The 22,053-nt window shown below is 39.8% G+C and overlaps 1 protein-coding gene across 2 annotated transcripts in view; it reads left to right on the top strand.

The window, feature by feature from the left end:
• The window catches only part of SPON1 (spondin 1), a 365,717-nt gene extending 344,412 nt beyond the window's left edge, over window positions 1-21,305 (top strand). Inside the window, exons 9-16 of one of the 2 annotated variants that reach the window (XM_019551431.1) lie at window positions 6,356-6,496; window positions 9,221-9,296; window positions 9,862-10,044; window positions 10,470-10,640; window positions 10,754-10,921; window positions 12,331-12,495; window positions 16,407-16,670; window positions 17,642-21,305. In XM_019551431.1, coding sequence (XP_019406976.1) covers window positions 6,356-6,496; window positions 9,221-9,296; window positions 9,862-10,044; window positions 10,470-10,640; window positions 10,754-10,921; window positions 12,331-12,495; window positions 16,407-16,670; window positions 17,642-17,805 — 1,332 coding nt within the window. In that variant the 3' untranslated portion in view covers window positions 17,806-21,305. The remainder of the gene's footprint in view (window positions 1-6,355; window positions 6,497-9,220; window positions 9,297-9,861; window positions 10,045-10,469; window positions 10,641-10,753; window positions 10,922-12,330; window positions 12,496-16,406; window positions 16,671-17,641) is intronic. The other variant, XM_019551432.1, reaches the window with a different exon arrangement.
• Window positions 21,306-22,053: the final 748 nt, after the last annotated feature.

Genomic DNA, 22,053 nt, shown 5'->3' with positions numbered 1-22,053 from the left:
TTAGCTAAATGCTATTAATGGTTAAACAAGTGTTGTAAAAAAAAATTCAAATAATTTCCCATGACAGAAGTGTTAATAATCAAATATTTTGTGCCATTAATTTTCTTCTATTAAAAAGACATTTTTTACATTGCCTGCCACGTTTATATTAAAATCTCTTCCTTTCTTTTCCCAATGATAAATTACATGATAACACAAAATATTAAGGCAACACTACACAGATTGGTAATTTTCATTAAAGCCAGAGAGCACTGTTTGTATGTTTTCAGTAAACAATATCTGAACAATCGATCTAGAGCTGTGTGCAGTAATGTAATTATGGCTTCACCAGTCTGTATACAGATTCTTTCTCTTGTTTATAGCAGACTGTCTCAAATCTTATATTTCTGCCCCTGTGTAAATCTGCATGTTTATATTTATATCAAATGTACTGCCTACTATTACTTTTGTTTTTAGTGGAATTATTGCAGTCTCAGTACCTTATTCCCTTTCCTCTGTAGACAGGAAAGTAGGGCTAGAAGGGAACTGACAAGGCCATGTAGTGTGGCCCCTTGCTCAAAGCAGGGTTATCCCTGACTAAGTCGTCCCAACCAAGTGTCTATCTACCTGCTTTTGAAAGTTTCTAAGCATGAAGATTCCACAACTTCTCTAAGTAGCCTGTTCCAGTGCCTGACTACGGTTGTAGTCATATTAAATTCCTCCTAATCTCCTGTAATTCCCCCTGCTGCAGTTTACAGCCATTGCTACTAGTCTTGTCCCCTACAGCCATAAAGAAAAGTCCTTGTCCAGCCTCTCTACAATCATCTTTCAGGTATTTGAAGATGGTTATTCAATCCACCCTCAATATTCTCTTCTCCAGGCTATTAACTTGCCTTTCCTTCTGCCATTCCTTTTACCTATAAAAACACCATACTTTCCTCTTAAGCCTTGCCTCCCGGGCCCCTGATCATTTTTGTTGCCCTGCACTGAAATCTTTCCAAACTGTCCATATTCTTCTTGAAATGTGGGGCCCAAACACTGGACATGGTACTCCATATGAGGCCTCACTAGTACTAAACAGAGCAGAACAATGACTTCCTTTGATTTGCAAGTGACGCTTTTATTAATACAACCCAGGATGCTGTTGGCTTTTTTTGCAGCAAGAGCACACTCTTGGCTCATATTCAGCTTTGAATGTTTCTGTTTGCAAACTATTTTTCCTAGATGGGATTTGCTGTTTACTAACCCAATATCTAACCTTTCTAAGACCATTGATTCTGTCTATTCTCCCTATAGGTCAACAGCTCCAAATTTAATGCCATGCCTAAATTTAATTAATGTCCTGTTACTTTCTCTTCCAGATAATTAATAAAGATCTTAACTGAAACCACTTCCCAAGTAGTGTAGCCATTTATCATCCTTGGAGACAGTTTTCAGTTTTAAGATAATGAAGACAGCATTTTTTTTAAACAGAAGCTTATAAAGAAAAAAGGTGGACTCTTCTCACATTTACATGATACAGTACCACAGACCAAACAGTTATTCTGCTGTGCTGTTAAGTTGGGATCCCATTAGTCATTAATAAGCTAAAGCAGCCTGACTTCATTAACTTTTTGCCTTCTTACGTAACTAAAATACAGTTAAGTTAGATTTAAATACAGAGAAAGTTAGATTTAGTGGCAAGAGAAGTTAGCAAAGGCATGATATTCAAACCAAAACTGTGCCTACGCTTAAATACTTGTAAACAGCTTCTTAGGGCACCTATATACATGCCAGATATCTGCTCCAACATGTGGTAATTAGCACACATTGGAGCAGACTTGATTAATCAAACCTGCTGGAGTGTGCTAATGAGCATGCTCCAGCAGCCTCTGCATCATGTGTATTCAGCATGCTTGAAAATGGTGGTGGGGTTACTTTAACTCAGGCTTGTTGAACAAGTGCCACTGCCACCATTTTTGAATACAGAACCCTGAATACATATGATGCTGTGGGTACTGTAATTAGTGAGGGTCTTGGAGCTACTCTAATTAAAGCGCTCCTCCCTCCACCCTGGAGTACATGTAAAGATGTCCTTAGTCATTATAGCTAAACAAAAAAAAGTCACATTAAAACTATTTTTCAATAGAATTTTTTTTTTTGACAAAATGATTTTTTGGGAAGAAAAAGGTGTGCTTTCTGTGAGAATCTATTACCCCCAAACCAAAAATGTTTTCATTGTCAGCAAAAAATACTACTACTACTAAATCAGCAATGTCACTGTGATGCCCTGTGGTAGTTGTGGATCATGTACTTATGCTTTGCTCCTTCTGTATGAGCTAGGATTCCCCAGTAAGACTGTTTTCCATGATGTACCATTGCCAGGGACTCTAAGGAAACACTATGGTATCTCAACAAGAGAGTGACAGCACATCATGGGTAATAATGTTTAGGGAGCTTCACCCATTTAAAAAAAACCTGGAGGCATGAGCATTTGTGAATCAACATTTTTGGATTTCAGCCCAAATCTTTTGGTGGTGGTTAAGCTATTTTTGGGTTTCTTTTCTCTTTCTTTTGCTTCTTTTTTTGGCTAACGTTTTTTTCATCTTTCTCAAAATTTTCTGTGGAAAGCCCAATTTTTATTAGGCATTTTTGACTTGCACATGGAAGGCTAGGTAGACATTGCATGTTCATGTGAAGAGTTTTATATATATGTAACTCTTCATGTGAAGAGTGTGCATATGTATGATATGCAAGATTAAAAGCATTATTTGGATAGTTATATGTGGTATTTCTCCGAGTTTTTTATTTTCTAGTTACTTTTAGTGTCTTGTTGATTTATATTTTTGACTTGGATTAGTTCAGTATGCAGGACCAACTTTTTTTTTTGTCTGCTGATTGTTCTTGTAATTTGATTGGTGTCTAGGGTACTGTCTCGCAAAAAAAAATGTTATTTACCTATATTTGGAAATTTGGTATTTTGAAAATACTAAATACTAAGGTTTTTGCTTGTAAATGAAAAAATCCTGGGAACAAATACATTGGTTTCTCTCTAAGTTTGCTTATATAAGTAGGTATACAATTTTAGATTTTTCAAGAAAACATATTTCCTTTCATAAAAGACCTTGAAAACACCAGGTTTGGGGCTAGGATATGAAATTGATAATATTTGTTGCAATCTTCTATTTTTTCCTTTATATATGAAAGGAAAGGGTCTGCGAAGCATTGCCGATTTTCAAATTTGGATTCACTAATTCCATACACTGTTTTTTAAACATTGATCTGGAGTAATGTTTAAGCTCATTATTTATTTATTTATGAGTATCTACCCCTATATATGGAAGTTGACAGTGTCTTCTCTTAGTTATTTGTGGTTTATTTGTGCATGTGTATGTGTGGAGGACTCATTTGTTACTTAGGCTACAGGATTGCAAATGAGACCAGATCAGGGCTTCTGATAAAGTATACGCATTGTCTACAATTTTAGCCTTTCATGCTATGCAACGATAGATATTTATGAAAATAGGTTAAAATCTTGGAAATGGAGGAAGTCCAAAAGGTTGTGACAGGATGGGGCCAGATGTGTGGTTATAAAAAAAAAAAATCACTTTCAAAATTTGAAACAAAACTGTGAGTAAGAACAAAGGGACTGATGGTCCCAAAAGAATGAGCAAGTTTGTTGTGGAATATGTGAAGGACAGCAACAGAGGAGGAAAAAAGTTACAAAGTTTTGGATGAATCATATATGCTGTTGAATATTGGTACATGTGCCTGTTGTAACTATCAATTATTGCAGAAGCAATAGATTTTTGATTACTTTAGATCTCCACCTGAGTATGCAGGTGAAACTGCTTTAATTAACAACTTAATTATGTATGTCCATGTCTTCCTACACTTGCCTTTTCTTTTCCCACCAGTGTTTTTCAACTGTTTTTTTCCTAAGTTCATCTCTTCTTTGTTCTGTATATTGCTGTGTTTGTACTGTAGTGAATCATGTGTTTTGAAAACAAAAAAACCCCCAACTAAAATAATGTATGCATTGAGTAGAAGATTTCTGTCTGCTATTGGAAAGCAAAGCATTCAAAAGATTACTTTCCATCATCAGTTTCAAAAAGAAAATGTGTTTATCCTTATGTGCCTCTTCTGCCATCTGGCTGCTGGCTTTACTCATCCTCCCATAGCAAAATATGCCACTATTCCTTAAAACTAGTATCTCCAAAACCCACATCTTGTGGTATAAAAAAAATAGAAAAAATAATTTCTAAAATCCAGTAAGTTGTTAATTAAAGCAGTTTCACCTGCATACTCAGGTGGAGATCTAAAGATCTTGTCCTTTTCACCTTACCTTTTATTGGTTGTGGGTCTAGCTGTGTTTTTAGAGAGCTTAGAATAATGGAGCCCCAGTCTTTGCAGTATTCAGCACTCTAATATAATGTCAGTTCATTCCTCAGCTCTTTTAAAAATTCTATGTACTAATCGGAATTTATTTTCAAATTCTCGCTGTTCCAGAAAAGCCAAATTTTATGTATAGCAGTAACTCTTTCATGCATTTTGATTCCTTTTATGTATAGCAGTAGTCATTTTAATGAGTTTTCTTGTTTACCTATCAAAAACAAAGCTAATATAGAAGTCAGTGATCAACAGTAAATTTTCTAACTTTTTTTCCAGCTATGGTTCTGTTCATTTCAGGAGGTTTTTTTATGGCAGTGTGTCAAAAGGCATGTATGCACAACACTTTAAAGTGGGCTAAATGCTTTTGCACCGCTTTAATGGTGTCAGTGTTTGCACACCTTGGCAGTGTATTGCACATTAATTCCAGCTGCTGTAGGAAATTCAGCAGCGTAATTGAACCTTAAATGACTTGGGGTGCAGCAAAGTAAACTCCTTTGGAGGAAAGCACTGGGCTCCATGCAGTTCCATGGCTTTGCAGGAAGCCCTGCAGGCAGCCTGGCAGCAGCTTGGCAAAGCAGGCAAGAAAAGAAGTGAGCCTGATCTTTTTTTTTTCCCTTCTGGATCCTGGCTGAGCTGCGCAGGGGCCCAGTGCTTCCCTCCATGGCTGCGGTGCCCCCCGGGACTGCCTGCAGGTGGGTGCCACCTGAGGGGAGCACAGCTGCCACAGAGGGAAGCACCAGCCCCACCCTGCAGCCCAAGGACCACTCTGCCTGCTGGCACCTCATCCTCCCCTCCCCACCGGAAAGACTGGAAAGGGCTACAACCTGAGCCAGCCTTGCCTGTTTTAAGGTTATCAGAGAGCACTAATGCAGCAGCGGTGTCTGCGTGTATACCTCAGCCCTGCACCTGGAGCAGCCCTGTGCTCACCAGTGTCACGGCACCCCGGGATGACATAGCACCCTGCTTGAAAACCACTATGCTAAGACAATTAATTTCAAAAGAAAGCACAACCACCTATTTTGATCCTGCCAGTAAGTTCTGAGAATTGTCTCACCCAAGTCACGTAGTCATTTAATCCTGGCCACGGATTTGGGTATGGTGGGGCACTTTGGCAGCAGGCACTTTCCCCTGCCACTGCAGGGGAAGTGCCATCTCTAGGTTCTGTCCACATGCCAATCCATGTGCACCCCCTCTAGCTCAGGCTGGGCAAATCCTGGCCTGGAGCTCTCTCCTCCTCCCTTCACCCTCCTCCCTTCCTGCAGGCAGCACCAGTGCAGGCCCGACTGGTAAAAGGATAGACAGAAGTTAATGAAGGTGCTCTGCTTTGAAGCGCGTTCATCATGTATGAAGGCTAATGTATCTCACAATCAGGCACTTATCTGTCAGTGCATGGCTGGAGAGCACTTTCAAGGGGCCAATCATGTGACAAGTGTTACTTCTGTCAGTACCCTTGGACAGGAACTAGGCATGAAGCTGCTTAGCCCTGTCAAAACTAAGGTGCTTATGAACAGAAATGGCAGGTTTAGGTACCTAGAGAACTTTACAGTCAAATACTGATACCTCTAGAGTTCCAGTTGTGTGGGGATTTGGGGCTTACAATTATGGACTTAGACACACAAGTTAAAAATAAATGCTGCTTTAGGCACCAGTGTCCTTTTTTTGCTTAAAGGTGTTTCCAGAGTTAGATAGTAGCTGAGCAAATGTTTTAAAGTTCTAAATTGAAGCCCTTATTTAAAAAGATCTAAATGAAAGCCCCTAATGTAGGGGATGGGCAAGTAAGTGATTTAGTGTGTTAGCCTGAAATTCCAACCCAGGGGATTTACAGAAACGCTTCCTAGTGGATGTTCAGTATTGGGGGAAATTTATTTTATTCAGGATCTGTGGAAGGGGGCACTTTGCTTTTAAATATTTCAAAGAAGCTCTAATTTCCGTAGCTGATTATTTTTTTCCTATGATTCAAAATGCATGTGTTTTTCATTCCTTTTCTTTTTCTTTCTGATTGCAGTCACCTAACAAACCTACAGTTCCACAAGAGAAGATAAGGCCACTCACAAGCCTAGATCATCCTCAGAGTCCCTTTTATGATCCAGAAGGAGGGTCTATCAAACTGGTAGCCAGAGTTGTCATTGAGAGAATTGCACGGAAGGTAGAAATTTAAACTTCTATGAAAAAGTACATAAATAATATAAAAAGTGAAATGCTACATTAGGATGAGAATTTAAATATGTTTAATAGATTAATCATTTCATAGATCTTGAAGCGCTTTTCATCTAATGGTGTAATTGCTAATTGAAGATTCCACAAAGGCATCCTACTTGTTTTTCTGCAGAAGCGTAGGGCACCTATGCAGCAGCCTCAGCATCATATGTATTCAGTGTCCTCATATTTCAAAATGGGGGCAGGAATGCTTTAACTAAAGCTCATCAAGCCAGCTTTACTTAAAGTACCACTGCTGCCATTTTGAAGCACAGGATGCTGAATATGCGAGATACTACAGGCACTTTAATTAGAGCAGTTCTTGAGAGCTACTCTAATTAACAACCCCCCCCCCCAGCTTAGAACGTGTGTAAAGATGCTTAAAGAGATTAGAGATGACATTTTGTCACAAAATCACCTTGTCTGTCCCACTGCAAATGTGGGATGGAAACTTACAGTAGCTTTCCAGTTCTTTGCCAGCTAACTCTCAGCTGGCTCAAGTGATGGGATTTCTCATTCTAACTTCTAGGTCTCATTCTAACGTGTTTGATAGCCTTGTAGACCTTTGTACTGCAAATATTTCCTGATACTCCAGCTGTTGTCTTAGTTTGGTTCTGTGTCTTCACATCATTCTATCAGAGATCCTCCTGGGCAAGTCAGCTTTTTCCTTGATTTTTCAGACCACGTTATATAAACACATAGCCATTTACAAATATTATATAGAAAGACCTTCTGTATGCTTTTGAAAATGTCAAGCTAGCTTGAAATCTTTGGGGCCTTATTAATCATAGATATTTTTCATTTTCCAGTCCCTTCATCATTGGTGTTGCTTTTTCCAAATTCCTTTAAATGTATTGATCTCAGTACACAATAATATAAGTGATACTCCACCACCAATAAGTCAGATGTTCCTGTCTATGAAGTTCAAAACTGTGCAGTTTGTCATTTTATGAAACTGCAACCATTTTAATTGTTCTTTGCTATCACCATTCAGTTTCTCAATTCATATCTACTACCCAAGTTTCTCCTTCCAAAACAATATTGGTAGTCGAGGTTTTTCTTTTGCAGGGAGGGAGGAGGAGTTGTCTATGGCCCCTGGCAGATATTAAACTTAAAATGTAATTAACCTGCTGTGCCATAAATGGAATCCTGTCCACATTCAGGGAATTAATAGCACAACAAAACATGAAACCAGCCACAAAAATATTCCACAAAATATGTGCAATATTTTTTGGAGCTGGTTTCCATCACACTTTAAATTGACTGGGTGGCAGGGTATGTGAGAGAGTGGGAAAGTTGGGATGGCCACCTGACAGACAGGTGATGTCTAGAATCTGGGTTCCCAGGGAGCCAGGATCAGAACTAGAATCAGGAGCCAAAGCCAGAGTCAGGATTTGCCAGAAGTCAGGACCGGAATCAAGAGCTAGTGTTCAAAACCAGAGATCCAATAAGGGAAAGAAAGGATTCACACAGCAGTAAGAAGCAAGTACTTCAGCCTCTGCCTGGACAGGGTATTGTGGGCTGGGCCTGGCTTTTAAAGCCGGTGGAGCCTGTTGCCTGTGGCCTCAAGGGATTTTCTGCCCTGATTGCTTCAGGAGGACCAGCTGGGTACTAATCTGGACTCACTATAAATGGTACCTGTGTCTCTGTAGTCTTGTGAGATGAACTGCCCTGATCCCTTGATTGGGACTGGCTGAGCTTGGGCTCTGATCTGGCCTCATTACAGCATAGCCCTGGTATGCAGCCTGATGCTGGCTGCATGTCAGGGCTTGGTTGAGACCTCCACCATGTTGGCAAGCTGACAACCATGTGATGCATCCCTGCATGGAACTGCCCCTTGCTGTTTTCAAGGTCCTGGCTTGAAGGGAGTTCACCAGCTAGGCCAGGATGCTGGGTTTCAGAGGGTCACCATGCTGCATATGCAGTTTTCTGACATCCCTAGTGCACAGGGACTTTGGGATCAGGGAATCTTGCCTTAATTCAGGTATCCTAGTGCGCAGGACCTTAAAAACACTCATGCACAGCTGGGCTGTACACAGGTTTTCTATCCCAGTGCGCTGAGCTCTGAGTCTTAGAGCTGAGATCAACAATCATCTCACTACACTGGAGTCTAGACCTGAACCCACTGTTGTTCCTGGGCTGGGACTCACAATCAGCTGATTGTTGGTCCATGCCCTGGGACTATGCCTGTTCATGAATACACAGAGTTACTAGTCCAGGGGGAGCCTGGGACCGTGATCCTGGGCTCCCCCTACATTGAGAAGTAGTAACGTTGCAATTTGGATCTGATCTCTGATCTCAAAATCACACCTCCTGCCATGCAGGAGGTGCAACTGTCTGAATTGGTGATCTGATCCAACTGCACCATTAAATTAATGTGTGCCAGGGGCCTAAGAGATCCCACATCTCAGGTTTTTATCTTTTCACAATATTTTGAGTTCTGTTAAGGTGACAGCACAGGGTCCGGGCAGCATTTGAATCCGGTTGAAATGTAGCAGGTTTTTTACTGGCCCTTTGCAGAGATGAATAACTGCATATCTGTAACATTATAAGTGCATTACCAATATTGCTCCTGTTGTTGTGTAGCTTCTAGTAATTGATTTTATATCTCAGTACCCACAGGGGTATTCATATCAGTTTCCTAATTTAAATCTTCCTAACTACTTCCTTGCAGGGGGAACAGTGCAATATCGTACCTGATAATGTAGATGACATTGTAGCAGATCTTGCTCCAGAAGAAAAAGAAGAAGGTATTTTTAATTAAGTTCTGCTTTGTGAGTTTAAATTTTGTTTCCTCCTCCAGTGCTGATCTCATCTCTCTGTAGAATTATTAGTACAATACCTAAAATATCAACCCCTTCCCCCAACAAAAAAACACAACTTGGCAACTGCTAGTTGGATCCATATTCTTGCACTGAAGACCTAAATAACTGGCCATTGTTGGGGGTGGATTTTCAAAAGTGCTTAAGTGACTTAGAAGCAGTTGTCCCACTGAATATCAGAATGCAAGTTCAGTTTCCATTCTTTGAGTCACTGGCCTTTGGCTTTCATGCCCACAGAAGTTGGATAGGTTCAATATCAATAAGGTGGCAGGAATTAAAATATAAAGCTGTCAGTGTACTAACCAAAGGAGAGGTATTTGTGGTAATTGTGTTTTCAGATAATTTTCTGTGCTTTCAGTTTACAGTTTAAAACACTGAAAGTCTGTCAGCAAGCAGTGCCACATTCTGAACTCACACAACCATGAGCAAAGTGAAAAGGAACTGCATGGAGGACAACTGGTTATTGACATGTTCTGTTTCTTATTGGCTTCAGATGACACCCCTGAAACCTGCATCTATTCAAACTGGTCCCCATGGTCAGCCTGCAGTTCCTCTACCTGTGAAAAGGGGAAACGGATGAGACAGAGAATGCTTAAAGCTCAGCTGGACCTCAGCGTGCCTTGTCCAGACACCCAGGATTTTCAACCATGTATGGGACCAGGGTGTAGTGATGAAGGTAATGAATCACAAATGCGGAGGAGGATGACACTGAATGTTTTTAGTGTGTGACCCATTTTAACTTTACTTTGAAAGCCAGCTACTGTTGCTGCACGGTCCTATCTAGTGATGATGGTTGAAAAGTGCATGCATAAATGATTGTGTACAGATCTGCAAACACCCACATAGAGATTTATAGAAGCCCCTTAAAATTGTGGCCACTTGTGTCCACTATTGCATTTCAGTAAGCTGTCTGACTGGTATTTGAAGATCAAGCAGGAGTAGGAAGAAGAAAGCACTGAAGTGAGGAACAGAGAAAAAGATCAAAAAGACAGAGCGGGCAGGGAAGGGATACACACGATAAACAGAAGTACGGATATCTGTTTATATCAGGGAAATATTGCATATGAATATCAGCGAATGCTATTCTTTTCTGTATCTTAGATGGCTCCACGTGCATGATGTCTGAATGGATTACATGGTCCCCCTGCAGTGTTTCCTGTGGAATGGGAACAAGATCTAGAGAAAGATATGTAAAACAATTCCCTGAAGACGGTTCCATGTGCAAAGTGCCTACTGAAGAAACTGAGAAATGCATTGTAAATGAGGAGTGTGGTAAGTATTTGATTTAGCCTCATGAAATCTAATCAATAGCAAGAGCGCTAAATGAACCATTACTTCAGTGAATGCCATTAGTGAGTGATTTTCTCTTTTGACATTATAAATAGCTCCTAGTAGCTGCCTTGTGACAGAATGGGGAGAGTGGGATGAATGCAGTGCTAGCTGTGGCATGGGAATGAAAAAACGATACAGAATGATTAAGATGACTCCAGCTGATGGATCCATGTGCAAGACGGAAACTACAGAGGCAGAGAAATGCATGATGCCAGAATGCCGTAAGTATCCATGAGCCATCTGCCAGCCTGAAAATTGAGATGACTCTGCTGACATGTTGCTTCAGCACATCTAAAGTGTGCCTGATAGGAAGTATTGCCAACCTTCACCCACCATGGAATCAGATTCTCCTCCGCACAGGAATATGCATTTGGTACCAGTTCTTCTCAGAGGGTGATATAACAGTGTCAGAAAAAAATATTCACTTGTATAGTACATGACACTTTGTTTTGCAAATAGCACAGTAGCCCTGCCAGTTAGCATATACTAGCAAAATACCTGCAAGCATTCATAAGTACTAGGTAATAGAACTCAGCACTTCATATTATTAGTACTAGGTAATAGTACTAGTAATAGTGAAGTACTAAGTAATACTGCTTCATAAGTACCGGGTAATAACATCAACTATCATCGATAGGTATTGTTGTTATCAAGGTGTTGAAAGGCTCAAATGAACAAATGTCCCTAAGTCCTGTGATCTTTTAAGAAAATGAGGAGTACAGTTTTCAGGATTTGCTGGACATGCTGAACCTTAGGATTTAAACTAATACCTTCACCAGAACTGACACAGTATGTGAGGTGAGCAAAAAGTTAACATTTAGAGCCTGTGGAAAATTCCAGTGTTTTGCCAAAACAGGACAAAAAGCTACACTCTTCCCTCTTCCCCCTTCAACCTCTCCCCCAAAACCATGTTTCGAAAAGGTGAAAGGCAGAAATGTCTAAACATTTCTGTTCATCAAATTGTATGCTAAATTGTGTGCATCTGAGAAGCTTTGATGCCTTTGGGAGTTGCAGTTTGGCTTCCTCACTCCCCAAATCTATTCTGTGGGCTACATGTCTGGCATAACGCATTGTGGGCATGGGGATACACATGATGGAAGTTTAGTCAGAAGAGAGACCATGGTGTATTGCTGGGGTATAATCCAGCCAGAAGGGGATTAAGTGAGTCTCATGTCAGTAAAGTTCAAGTCAGCTCCCATGTAGCACCATAGAAGCAGCTGCAGACAGATTAATATCACGCAGACAGAAAATTAAATATTTCAGTTCAGGCCAAACCAATGCCAAACACCTCATTTCAGTTTTCTTAATGGAAAATATTTAAAAGTCCAGTAAAGACCAGCTTTACTGATAACAACTGTTAGCAGTTATCTCCCACTAGAAGTAATATAGCATACAAATCTGACTTTTATTCTTTTTAAAAATGTAGGTTCTATCTGAGCTTTTCTAAAGGCATCAGGACAGCTGTTTTTTATATTATTATTATTTTATCTAAGCTGACAGCCAAATTCAGTATAGCTGTCTTTCTTCTTTGAGCACTCACATTTTGCATATTACTTCTTTTCAAATTTTTTACTTAAATGCCCACATAATAGGGTTCACAAATTTGCCAATTATTCTTTTCCTATATTAGATACCATTCCTTGCATGCTCTCACCTTGGTCTGAATGGAGTGACTGTAGTGTAACCTGTGGGAAGGGAATGAGGACCAGGCAACGGATGCTAAAATCAGCAGCTGAGCTTGGAGACTGCAATGAGGAGCTGGAACAAGTGGAAAAGTGCATGTTGCCAGAATGCCGTAAGTATAGGAACCTGCCTAGAATGTGAAAGCTATTTAGGATGCTCTGCAACATAAGAGTCTAAACCTGGTCACCCTCTGGGATGTGTTGGTTGTCCTTTGTAGCCTCTGGTTGTTGCTTTGACCTGAATGATTTCTCTGCATCCTCAAAGGAACTGTTCTATCTCATCTGAGCAATGAGGGAATCTGTAACCTTTCCTTGCTGAATCCTGCAACATCAGAGCCAGACACACACAGTTTGAGATACTGTGCTGATACAGGGGGTAGCAGCTGGTGAAACAGTAGGCTCACCATGGTGAAGATGCATTGCTTTCCCTGCTATAATCTATTATGACAAAAGAGACATTCCCGAAAGACATGGCAGAGCTGTGACACATCTGTAGGCCCTTTTATACTTGGGGAAGCTCTCCATCACCAAGCTCTACAGCTACTCATGCAAAGCAAAAGTGTATACGTGATGAATAGATGCTGCCCATGTACGTAACTAACTGGCAGGTTTTTCTCAGCTGCACAAATGACTTTTGGCACATAGGCACAGTTTATGATGCTGCTACCCTCTATTACCTGGGCAATATGGACACATAAGAGTAGGTATTCATACTGAGAATGTGCAGTAGGCCAGGCAGGCAGCTACACAGTTATATGCATATACAATACATGCAAAATTGTAGCTGGGCAAGAACTCGCAACTAGGCAAGCAGGGGGTGCTCCCATGTTTCAGCCCCAGTAGTTGAGTGATTAGGGTGTTTGCCCGGGAAGGAGGTTTGAAGCTTTATCTCCCCAGTTTCGTAGCACAATGCTTTGCACCCTGCTACAGGTGTTGTACAGGCCCTTCTTCAGGCCTGCTTTTGAAGCTGGTCCCCTCATCAGCCAAGAGTGGGAGATATGTAGGTTTAAAGAAAGAGAACCCAGAAGGTCAGTGGCTTAGTGAGATAGATGCTAGACTAGAAGGGAGCAGGCCCTGGGTCCTAGCCAGGTCTTTTGCTTCCCAACAGAACAAAAATCACTGCATTCTGCTGTCCTCTTTCCCCTCCCCCTGCTGCTTTTTTAACCAAAGACTACTAAGCGCAAGGTGCAGTTGCTCAATGTCAAGAGGAACAGTGGAGATGAGTCTAAGGAGTCATCTCCTTTGCAGTCTGGTTACTACAGCCTTGTGAATGGAAGCCAAAAAAGACAGAGATTTATTCTCTATCTGGTGTAGAGCCTTGGTCTCCTTCCCCTGGGGTGTTTTTTAATCATTTGGGTTTAAACAGAGGATGGTCCTCCTTTTTGGTTTTTTTTTGGAGTTACACCTATGTACACATGTACATAACTGTCCAGTTAGTTTAATGCCTACTCTGCATGCTAAGTATACATCTGTACTGTGCATCAGTGCCAAAAATGCTACTTAAGTGTCTGGGTAAGTGCTATTTAGGTTCACAGAGGTTAATAGGATTCCACTTGATGTGCTTTAGAAAAATACTGTGAGGATGTTATTAAATTTTCAAAGATGCCCTGTTCTAAAAGATAACTGAGTCCATGTAAGGTGATCTTCACCTAACATGCATCATAGAAAGGACATTATTTGTTTGTACACTCCAGGTATATATATTTACCTAGTCCTCAAAGATGTATTCAGTTGGTGGTGGGCATATCTACATGTGCAATTAATGCAACTGAACAAACTGTGGAGCAGTTTGTGCTGCAATTAATGACTCCTCAGTTCAGTGTCTACACGTGTACCCAAAACAGCAGCAAATTGAGCCAGAGAGGAGCAGTTTAGGCCAGAGCTGCTGCTTCTCTACTATGTTCCCCTGCAGCAACCAAGGGGAGCTCCAGGCTTCAGCTGCAGCTGCCCTGGTGCCAGGGAGTACAGGGGGCAGCAGAGGAGTTGTGGCTAGGCAGCAGATAGGAGTGTGGCCGCTTGCTGGCTGGGTTGACTGGGCACAATTTATGCCTGATTCATTATCTACACATGCATTTCTGCACAGTAAATAACTCTGCAGCAGGATAGTAGTATTTACAAGTACTACCCTGTTATGGAGTGTATTAGTTTCCTGTGGCCTAATAGCACGACACATGTAGATGTGAGATGTTTACTGCAGAACTAATTAGACAACTTCAGTAAATGTCTGCTGTAGGCATGCCCAGTGTGAACAACTGATCCTCTTTATGCATCTTTCTTAGACTCTTTCTAACTGTTTCTTTTAAGGAAAATAATTGTATAGAGAGTCTCTGCCTGCCTGTATTTAATTACGAATGCATGCATAAATAATTGTACTGGATATATGCAAGTGTGAATTCAGAAACATAAACCTTCACAGTCATCTTCTGTTTGGAAGCAGGACAACATGGGAAGCAGCAGTCCCAGTTTATCACACGTGCCTTAATTTAAATGTTAGGAGGTTTTCTTGGTTTCCATGACTGTATCCTTGGTCTCTCTGCTGATCCTATCAATAAGTGCTTTTTTAATGTGGATTTATGACCACTAGGAGCTGGGCTGAGACCATGACATACTGTCACATTAGCCAGGATAGGCAGCTAATGAGATAGATGATGGTAAGGGGCACTGGCCGGTGCTATTCCATCCTCCAAAATTTCAGGCAATGTGTGATTTACAAAGGACTTCAACCTGCTCAGCTCTAAGTCAACAGGCAAGTTGTGCTGTTTAGTAATGCCAGAATTTTTTTCTGGTTGTGTCATTTAATCTACTCCCCACTAGAAAGCAGGTAGGAATTATGGGCCTTGGATTTGGCCCATAAAGTAGATGCCAGGAGATAGAGGCATAGAAAGTGGCTTGTGTGTTTTATGTAATTCCAGTGTCATAATTAAAGCAAAACTGTGGCTACTCCATTGACCCAGAACCACAGCAGCACATACCCAGAGTAGACGGTGCAAAACCCCAGCAATGTTGATTTTACACCCTGAACAAAGAGAATTCCCAACTGCTCAGTTAGTGCCACATCCCAGTTGCTTTGTATTCCATGAACGGTGCAGAGGAGGCATACGGGATACCTGAAGCACTACTGAATGAATGTTTTATGATATGATTACTATGCTATTTGCCAGTTGTTACACAGGATTTTATAACTAACTGTGTTATATGTTACAGAAAGGATTAGCTATAAAAAATTCTTATAATGCAATTTGGTAGTTGAGAATTCATAAAAGCAGCTGAACATATCCCTACTTGTTGATTTTTAGTCAATGAAGGCTTTGATTTTAAAGCAAAAATCATTTCCAATTGGGAGGCTGGAAGCTCCGAGTTTTGAAAAATGAATAGCCTTCTGCCTTTAGAGACAGGAGCTCTATGTTCTCTCTCTGTCCCCACCTCCCCTCCCCTCCCCCCACAAACACTTGTTCTGGAGCTGTAAGCAAATAAATGTAAATCTTTTTTTTCAGTTTCCTGTCTGTAAAAGTGAGATAACACTTCTTTAAAATCATATAACTGGTATTGGATGCAGTTATTTAATCTCAGTGAAAAGGTTTGAAATCCTAAAATACCAGGTCCCATGCAACTACAGTATTGGCATTATTTACTATCTTTATTTAAAATATGCTCCTAAAGGCAGTGTGCATGACTCCTTAATAATTCTATTAAGTAGTACTACGTAGTAAGTACTTCATAGCAAGGCAAAACTACAACATACAAGTATTAAAGGAGGAATAAGAGGGGTGGGATGCTCTTTTAAAATCTGGTGGCCTCCCCCTACCCCATTTATACCTAAGGCAGCTAATTCTAGTGTCACTTTTGACTGCTCAGATATTTAGCACGTGTTCTTGAAAACTCTCCAGATAGAGTTGTGCTGATGTATTTTGAATAGAGAATGCAATTAGGTAAAGCCACAAGTTTGTTCTACACCCTCTGGCTAGGGTTGCTGAATCCTAAACAGTTGTTAGAACTGCTAATGTTTCAATTTTGCTGTTTGCAGCCATTGACTGTGAACTAACAGAGTGGTCCCACTGGTCTGAATGCAATAAATCATGTGGAAAGGGGCATATGATCAGGACAAGAATGATTAAAATGGAACCTCAGTTTGGAGGAGCTCCATGCCCAGAAACTGTCCAACGTAAAAAATGCCGAATAAGAAAATGCTTAAGAAACCCAAGTATAGAGAAAAGACGCTGGAAAGAGGCCCGTGAGAAAAGGAGAAGTGAGCAAGCTAAGAAAGACATAGATAGTGAGCAATATCCAGGTAAGTTGTGCATTGGTGCTTCTCTTAGAACGTTCTTGTTACCAAGGACCTTGTTTAAAACAGGAAAGAGCAACAGGTCTTTAATGCAATCTAATTTTTCCAGCACAGTTCAGTAGTATTGCCTTCTAGGTAAAGCTTCAATAAGGTTGTATGGTGACTTTCACCTTTGAACACTGAAGGTCAAATCTGAGTTTAGGTCACAAGGTGTAAGTTTTCAACTTTGCCTCTCAAGTTGCCAAGAACTCTGTATTCTTCCTTAAGGTTCTTCCTTCCATTATATAAAGGGAGCTCCTGAACATCTTGACTTTAGACCTGCTTGATAAGGAGTTGACTTTGTTTTAGATAGCAATAATAATAATAATTATTATTATTACTATTAATAATAATAGTAAAACTGACTAAAACCAACATGAGACCGCTAAAGGCTGTGGCAAACCCCTGCTCCAGAGTTCTGAACCAAATCAGAATCACATTTTTGCTCGCCAGGTTCCTATCAACTAGGGCTAATATTTTCAAACTCTGGGCCCTAAAAACTAAATAGATAATGCTCTGTGCGAAAGGTTGTGGTATTATAATAAGCTTTATCACTACCTTGCTTTGTTCCCCATCCCACTTAATTAATTTCCATCTACCTTTCCTTATCTAACTTGAAAATATATTGGGTTAGGGGTTGTCCTCCAACATTTGTTAGTATTTATATATTGAAGGCTTTAACTGGACATGATTCGACCCTGTAATAATAGATTATTCTATGGGTATTAGTAAAATAAACACTCATTATTCATACCCATACCATAATCTATTATTGGTGACTGTACAATAATATCATACAATAATCCATTATTAGTATATATGCACACATACATGCCCCCACAGCAATTTAGCTAGCTAGTTAGATAATTCCAAACACTAACATTAAATCATTGTTTTAATAACTTATCTCGTTTTTGTTTGGGTTTTTTTTATTTTAGGTTGTAAGATGAGACCATGGACTGCTTGGTCAGAATGTACCAAACTGTGTGGAGGTGGAATTCAGGAACGCTTCATGATAGTAAAGAAGAGATTTAAAAATACTCAGTTTACCAGCTGCAAAGACAAAAAGGAGATAAGAGCATGTAACGTTCATCCTTGTTAGCAAAACCTGAGGCTTCAAAGTGACGCACTCTGAGCTAAATGGAAAGTCAACCTTGGTTTGGTTTTTAAAACAAAAACAAAAAAAAGAATATAAAGTGTATATTCGTCTTCATTTTTGCAGTGTGGTTTGCTTATTAGTCTTGCTGGTGCAAGAAATATATTTTATAAATATTTCCTCACAAATGTACGCTGAGAGTGGATTTCTGATACTCCAGCCAGCCCTTAATGCATAAAACTAGTAAGTCATTGTGAGTCATTTAACTCTGAAATAGAGACATCTCTGTGGACATGCAATAGCCATATAGAAATATTACCTGTAGAGACATAGGTGGCATGCATATTAACATAACTAAGTTAAAGTGACATGTTTCATGAATGGAAGGAATTCTCTTTAAATTTGATTTCAAATATCCAAAGCAGTGCCTATATGATTACACAGTTGTGCCAAGGAATAATTTAAATAATGTTGGTTCAATAACATTAAAAGGTGCATATTTATATTTCCCACCACTGGGTTAAATTAGTATTTATAGCAATTATTCTGTATAATTTTTCTTCATGAGAATTCTAGGGTCCCTTAAAAAAGTAGTTTGCATCTTTAAAGGAAACAGTTCTAATAAGTCAGAAATGTATCCCTGTGGACATCTCCGTAAAGATGCTTATTTAATGTGCAAGGATGATCAAAATAACAAATATGGAAAAATGCCATATGCCACCTTAATAACACATCCTTATCTCGAATACCATTTTTGGTTCTGCCTGCTGCCATCTCCTAAAGAATGCAGCTAAAACAGAAAGGGTCCAAAGGAAGATTGGGGCAGCTACTGCAGCATGAAAAGGCTTCCATATAAATAAGATTGAAAAAGATTAGGATTAATTTATGAGAGGGGCCAAGATAGAAGTATATAAAATAGTGAGTGACAGAAGGCAAGTCAAGTGTTGTATAGCTTATAATTAGGGACCAACCTAAATTGCCCCAAGACACAGGGTTTTTTTGTGGCCCAGTTGCAACATGCAGAGCCAATTTTGCAGGCATTTCACAGTGGCCTTGCTGCTGATTGGTGGATTCCACAAAATCCATGAAACTGCAATTTAGGTAAGTTCCTGTTTATAATGCAGAAAGGGAGGGGGAGATACACTTTCAAATGAAACTGCAACATACTAAAAACTGATAAACAAAAATACAACTTCGTTACTCAGCGAATAATCATCCTGTGCCATTCATTGCTGGAAGGTGTACTCTCGAGGCAAAGCATTTAGGAGGGTTCACCCCCGTGCCCCGCCCCACAAAAAAGATTAGATGTGAATGATAAGACTTTCACCTGCAATTATACTAGGAAGGATAAAAATTATGCTTGAGGTCCTAAGCTGTCAATTTACTGCCTACAGTTAGAAAGTAGCTTCTTATCAGGTGTTTCTGCATACTTATCCCTTTTTACACCCTTCTCTGAAGCATCCAGTCATGGCTGCAGGCAGAATGTGGGATAAGGTGGTCTTCAGATCTCATCTATTATGGTTATTTCTTATGGTTTTAAGATCTTAAGATTTACAATGGAAAACAGAAGGTAACAATTTATTTACTTTTTGTCCAGTACAGAAGTTGTAAACCTATGTCTCTATCTAAACAAACAACAACAATGCACTGAGAATAAAGACTGTTGTCTGATAACACTTCTTTTTAAAAAAAAGTTTGAGAGAAATGAATGGAAAATTGCAATCTTATATTTCTTTTTAGTCAGCTGTAGATAAGTTATTCAAACAATTTACACTTCATCACATGGTCCAGAAATTGGCCCCTGGCTTGGAATGTCATAATTTACAGCCATTGGTCGTCACCCCATCACATTCAGGAATCTTTGACTTGGCTCCTGTGGTATCTCAACTGCATAAGGTGGCTGGATAGTGGAAGAATGCTCCTTCATTTTCCTATAAAACCATTGAGCACTGCTAGGGATTCTGTAGTGTCCCAAAGCCCCAATACCCAAGCACACCTTGCTGCCTCCCATTGCCCTGGAATTAAGTAAAGACCAGTGCAGTAGTGGGGCCAACTTCTGTGTTTAGTTTCATTGCTGCTAAATGAAAAAAATCAGTGGGCGTGAACCCTAGTGAATCAAATCGGGGGGAAAGGTTTAGCCTAACCTTTAAAAGGGATGGGGGAATCCCAAAGACTTCCATCTTGCACAGACAAGGTCTTTTAGTAACAGGACAGTAACAGGAGAAAGGACCACTTGGTGTAGAGGGAGAGTTAACAGAAAAACCTGAGCTCCCAGGAGCTTATTGCAAATAAGATCCATGCAAACAGTGCAGAATGATCCCCGTCCCCCTTCCTGGAAAATATTTCATGTTAACTCTTTCTATCCCCACAGGGATCTTGTAGATTGTGGTAACCATTAAAGGTCAAGGAAGTGGGTCTACATTTGCCTTTTATGCCTTGTTTATACTACTGCTAAAAACCCATCTCAAAGGCCTTTCTAATTTCTGTATGGAAAGTAATCACTTATTTTTACAGATACCATTAGTAACAATTTTAGATTTATTCCCTTTTAACAAAGTTTATACAACTTTAGTTCAAATATATGCATTAAACTTATGTGAAGTATATAAAAGTGTATTACATTTTCATATGTAATATGTGCTGTTTGAATAGAACCATACAGAAAAGTTCAGGCAATTCTCACACTCTGCTTCAAGTATGGTTTCAATAACCATATACATTTTATTTATTTTATTTTAATCAGGAGGGCGTTCATTGTGGTTTCCAGTCATTTCTCTTGGGCTCAGTATTATAGATGTTCGAGTTTTTCCACATTATTAATACCTGCAATCACAAAATCGCGTGTAGTTAGAGGTGTGGTTGTTTCTGCCTGTCCAGTTTATTATATTATTTTTCTGTTGATCAATTTCTTTCCAGTTCACTTTGCTGATTTTCTTCTAACTTGATACAAAAGATATTTAAGCTTGTTACTTTTTGTAAAAAATAAAAACAAAAAACAAAAACAGAAAATTAAGAGGTTGATTTTCTATTAAGGAAAACAAAAAAAGCTCTGATATATAGTATGTAGAATTATTGCAATGTTACTGTAAACTTTCTAGTAGTGTAATATTCACTGAATATCAGTCAATAAAAATAAAACTTATTATCTCTTGTTAGTAACTCATGAATAATACATATTCCTGAACTGAAAGCACAGGTATCACTTCAGAGTTTTGTACACCTCAGTTATCAGTTTTTAGCATCCTGTGTATGTTGTTTTTTTTCTAACATGAGCTGTAGAAGCTGCACACATAATAAAAGGAAAAAGGGTAGGGGCTTAACAAATGTAATGTGCAACATGCATTTCAATTATTTTTTTTAAGTTTTCCTCTGCTGCTGTTTTTGTTTGCTGTGGAACTATGAGAAAGATATGAACATTTCTTACCAAAGTCCTGTGTAGATGTTTTGTAGTTGTCTGGCTAACACATTATTATTTTGGAATAAAGACATCTTTACTATAAAAATTACATGTAGTGTATGAGACTATTTGACTTAAAACATTTCATGTTTAAAAACCTGGAAAGGCATCACAGAATAGATTCTGCATCTCACTCCACACACATGCACATGCACACTTTTCAGATTCAATATATCACTAGCAGCATGTGGTAATTGCAAGCAGCCTGGAAACTGGTGAAGTGGAATTCATTCCACTTTCGTCCACCCCTGGGGAAGGTTGTTGTAGTATCTGAGGCCCCTGGCACACGTTCATTTAATGGCACAATAAGATCTGACACCAATCCCAACAATTATGCCATCTGCCATGCCACATGTGCATGGCAGGATGTGTGATTTTGGGATCAGAGATCAAATCCTAACAGTGCTATTACTACTTGCCAGTGCATAATCCTGAACTCACCCTGAACCAGCAAGTTGAAAGCTGGATGTCTGTAGCCCAGTGTGAACTGTGCAGTCCTGAGGCCAGGACTGATAATCAGCCAACTGTTGGTCGCAGCCCTCGGTTGCGATGGAGCTGGTTGGAGACTGGCACAGTCCATAGGGAATGAAATCAGCTTAATGTGGGTCCCAGACCTGGAACCAGTTTGAAGCTGATTGTGGGTCCCAGCCCCAAAACTGCCATGGGGTTGGTCTCAGAGCTCCTTGTGCTGGGGATGTCAGAAAACCACATGTGCAGCTGGTGTGCACATGCAGTTTTTAAAGGTCCCAGCACATGGGGATTCTGGGATCAGGGAACCTCTCCCCAGTCCCAGGGTC

The sequence above is a fragment of the Crocodylus porosus genome, unplaced genomic scaffold (assembly GCF_001723895.1).
Source record: "Crocodylus porosus isolate Cpor-Errol unplaced genomic scaffold, CroPor_comp1, whole genome shotgun sequence".
In the NCBI taxonomy this organism is placed as follows: domain Eukaryota; kingdom Metazoa; phylum Chordata; order Crocodylia; family Crocodylidae; genus Crocodylus; species Crocodylus porosus.
Note: the sequence above shows the minus strand (reverse complement) of the source record. Positions and strands in the feature narration are given on the sequence as shown.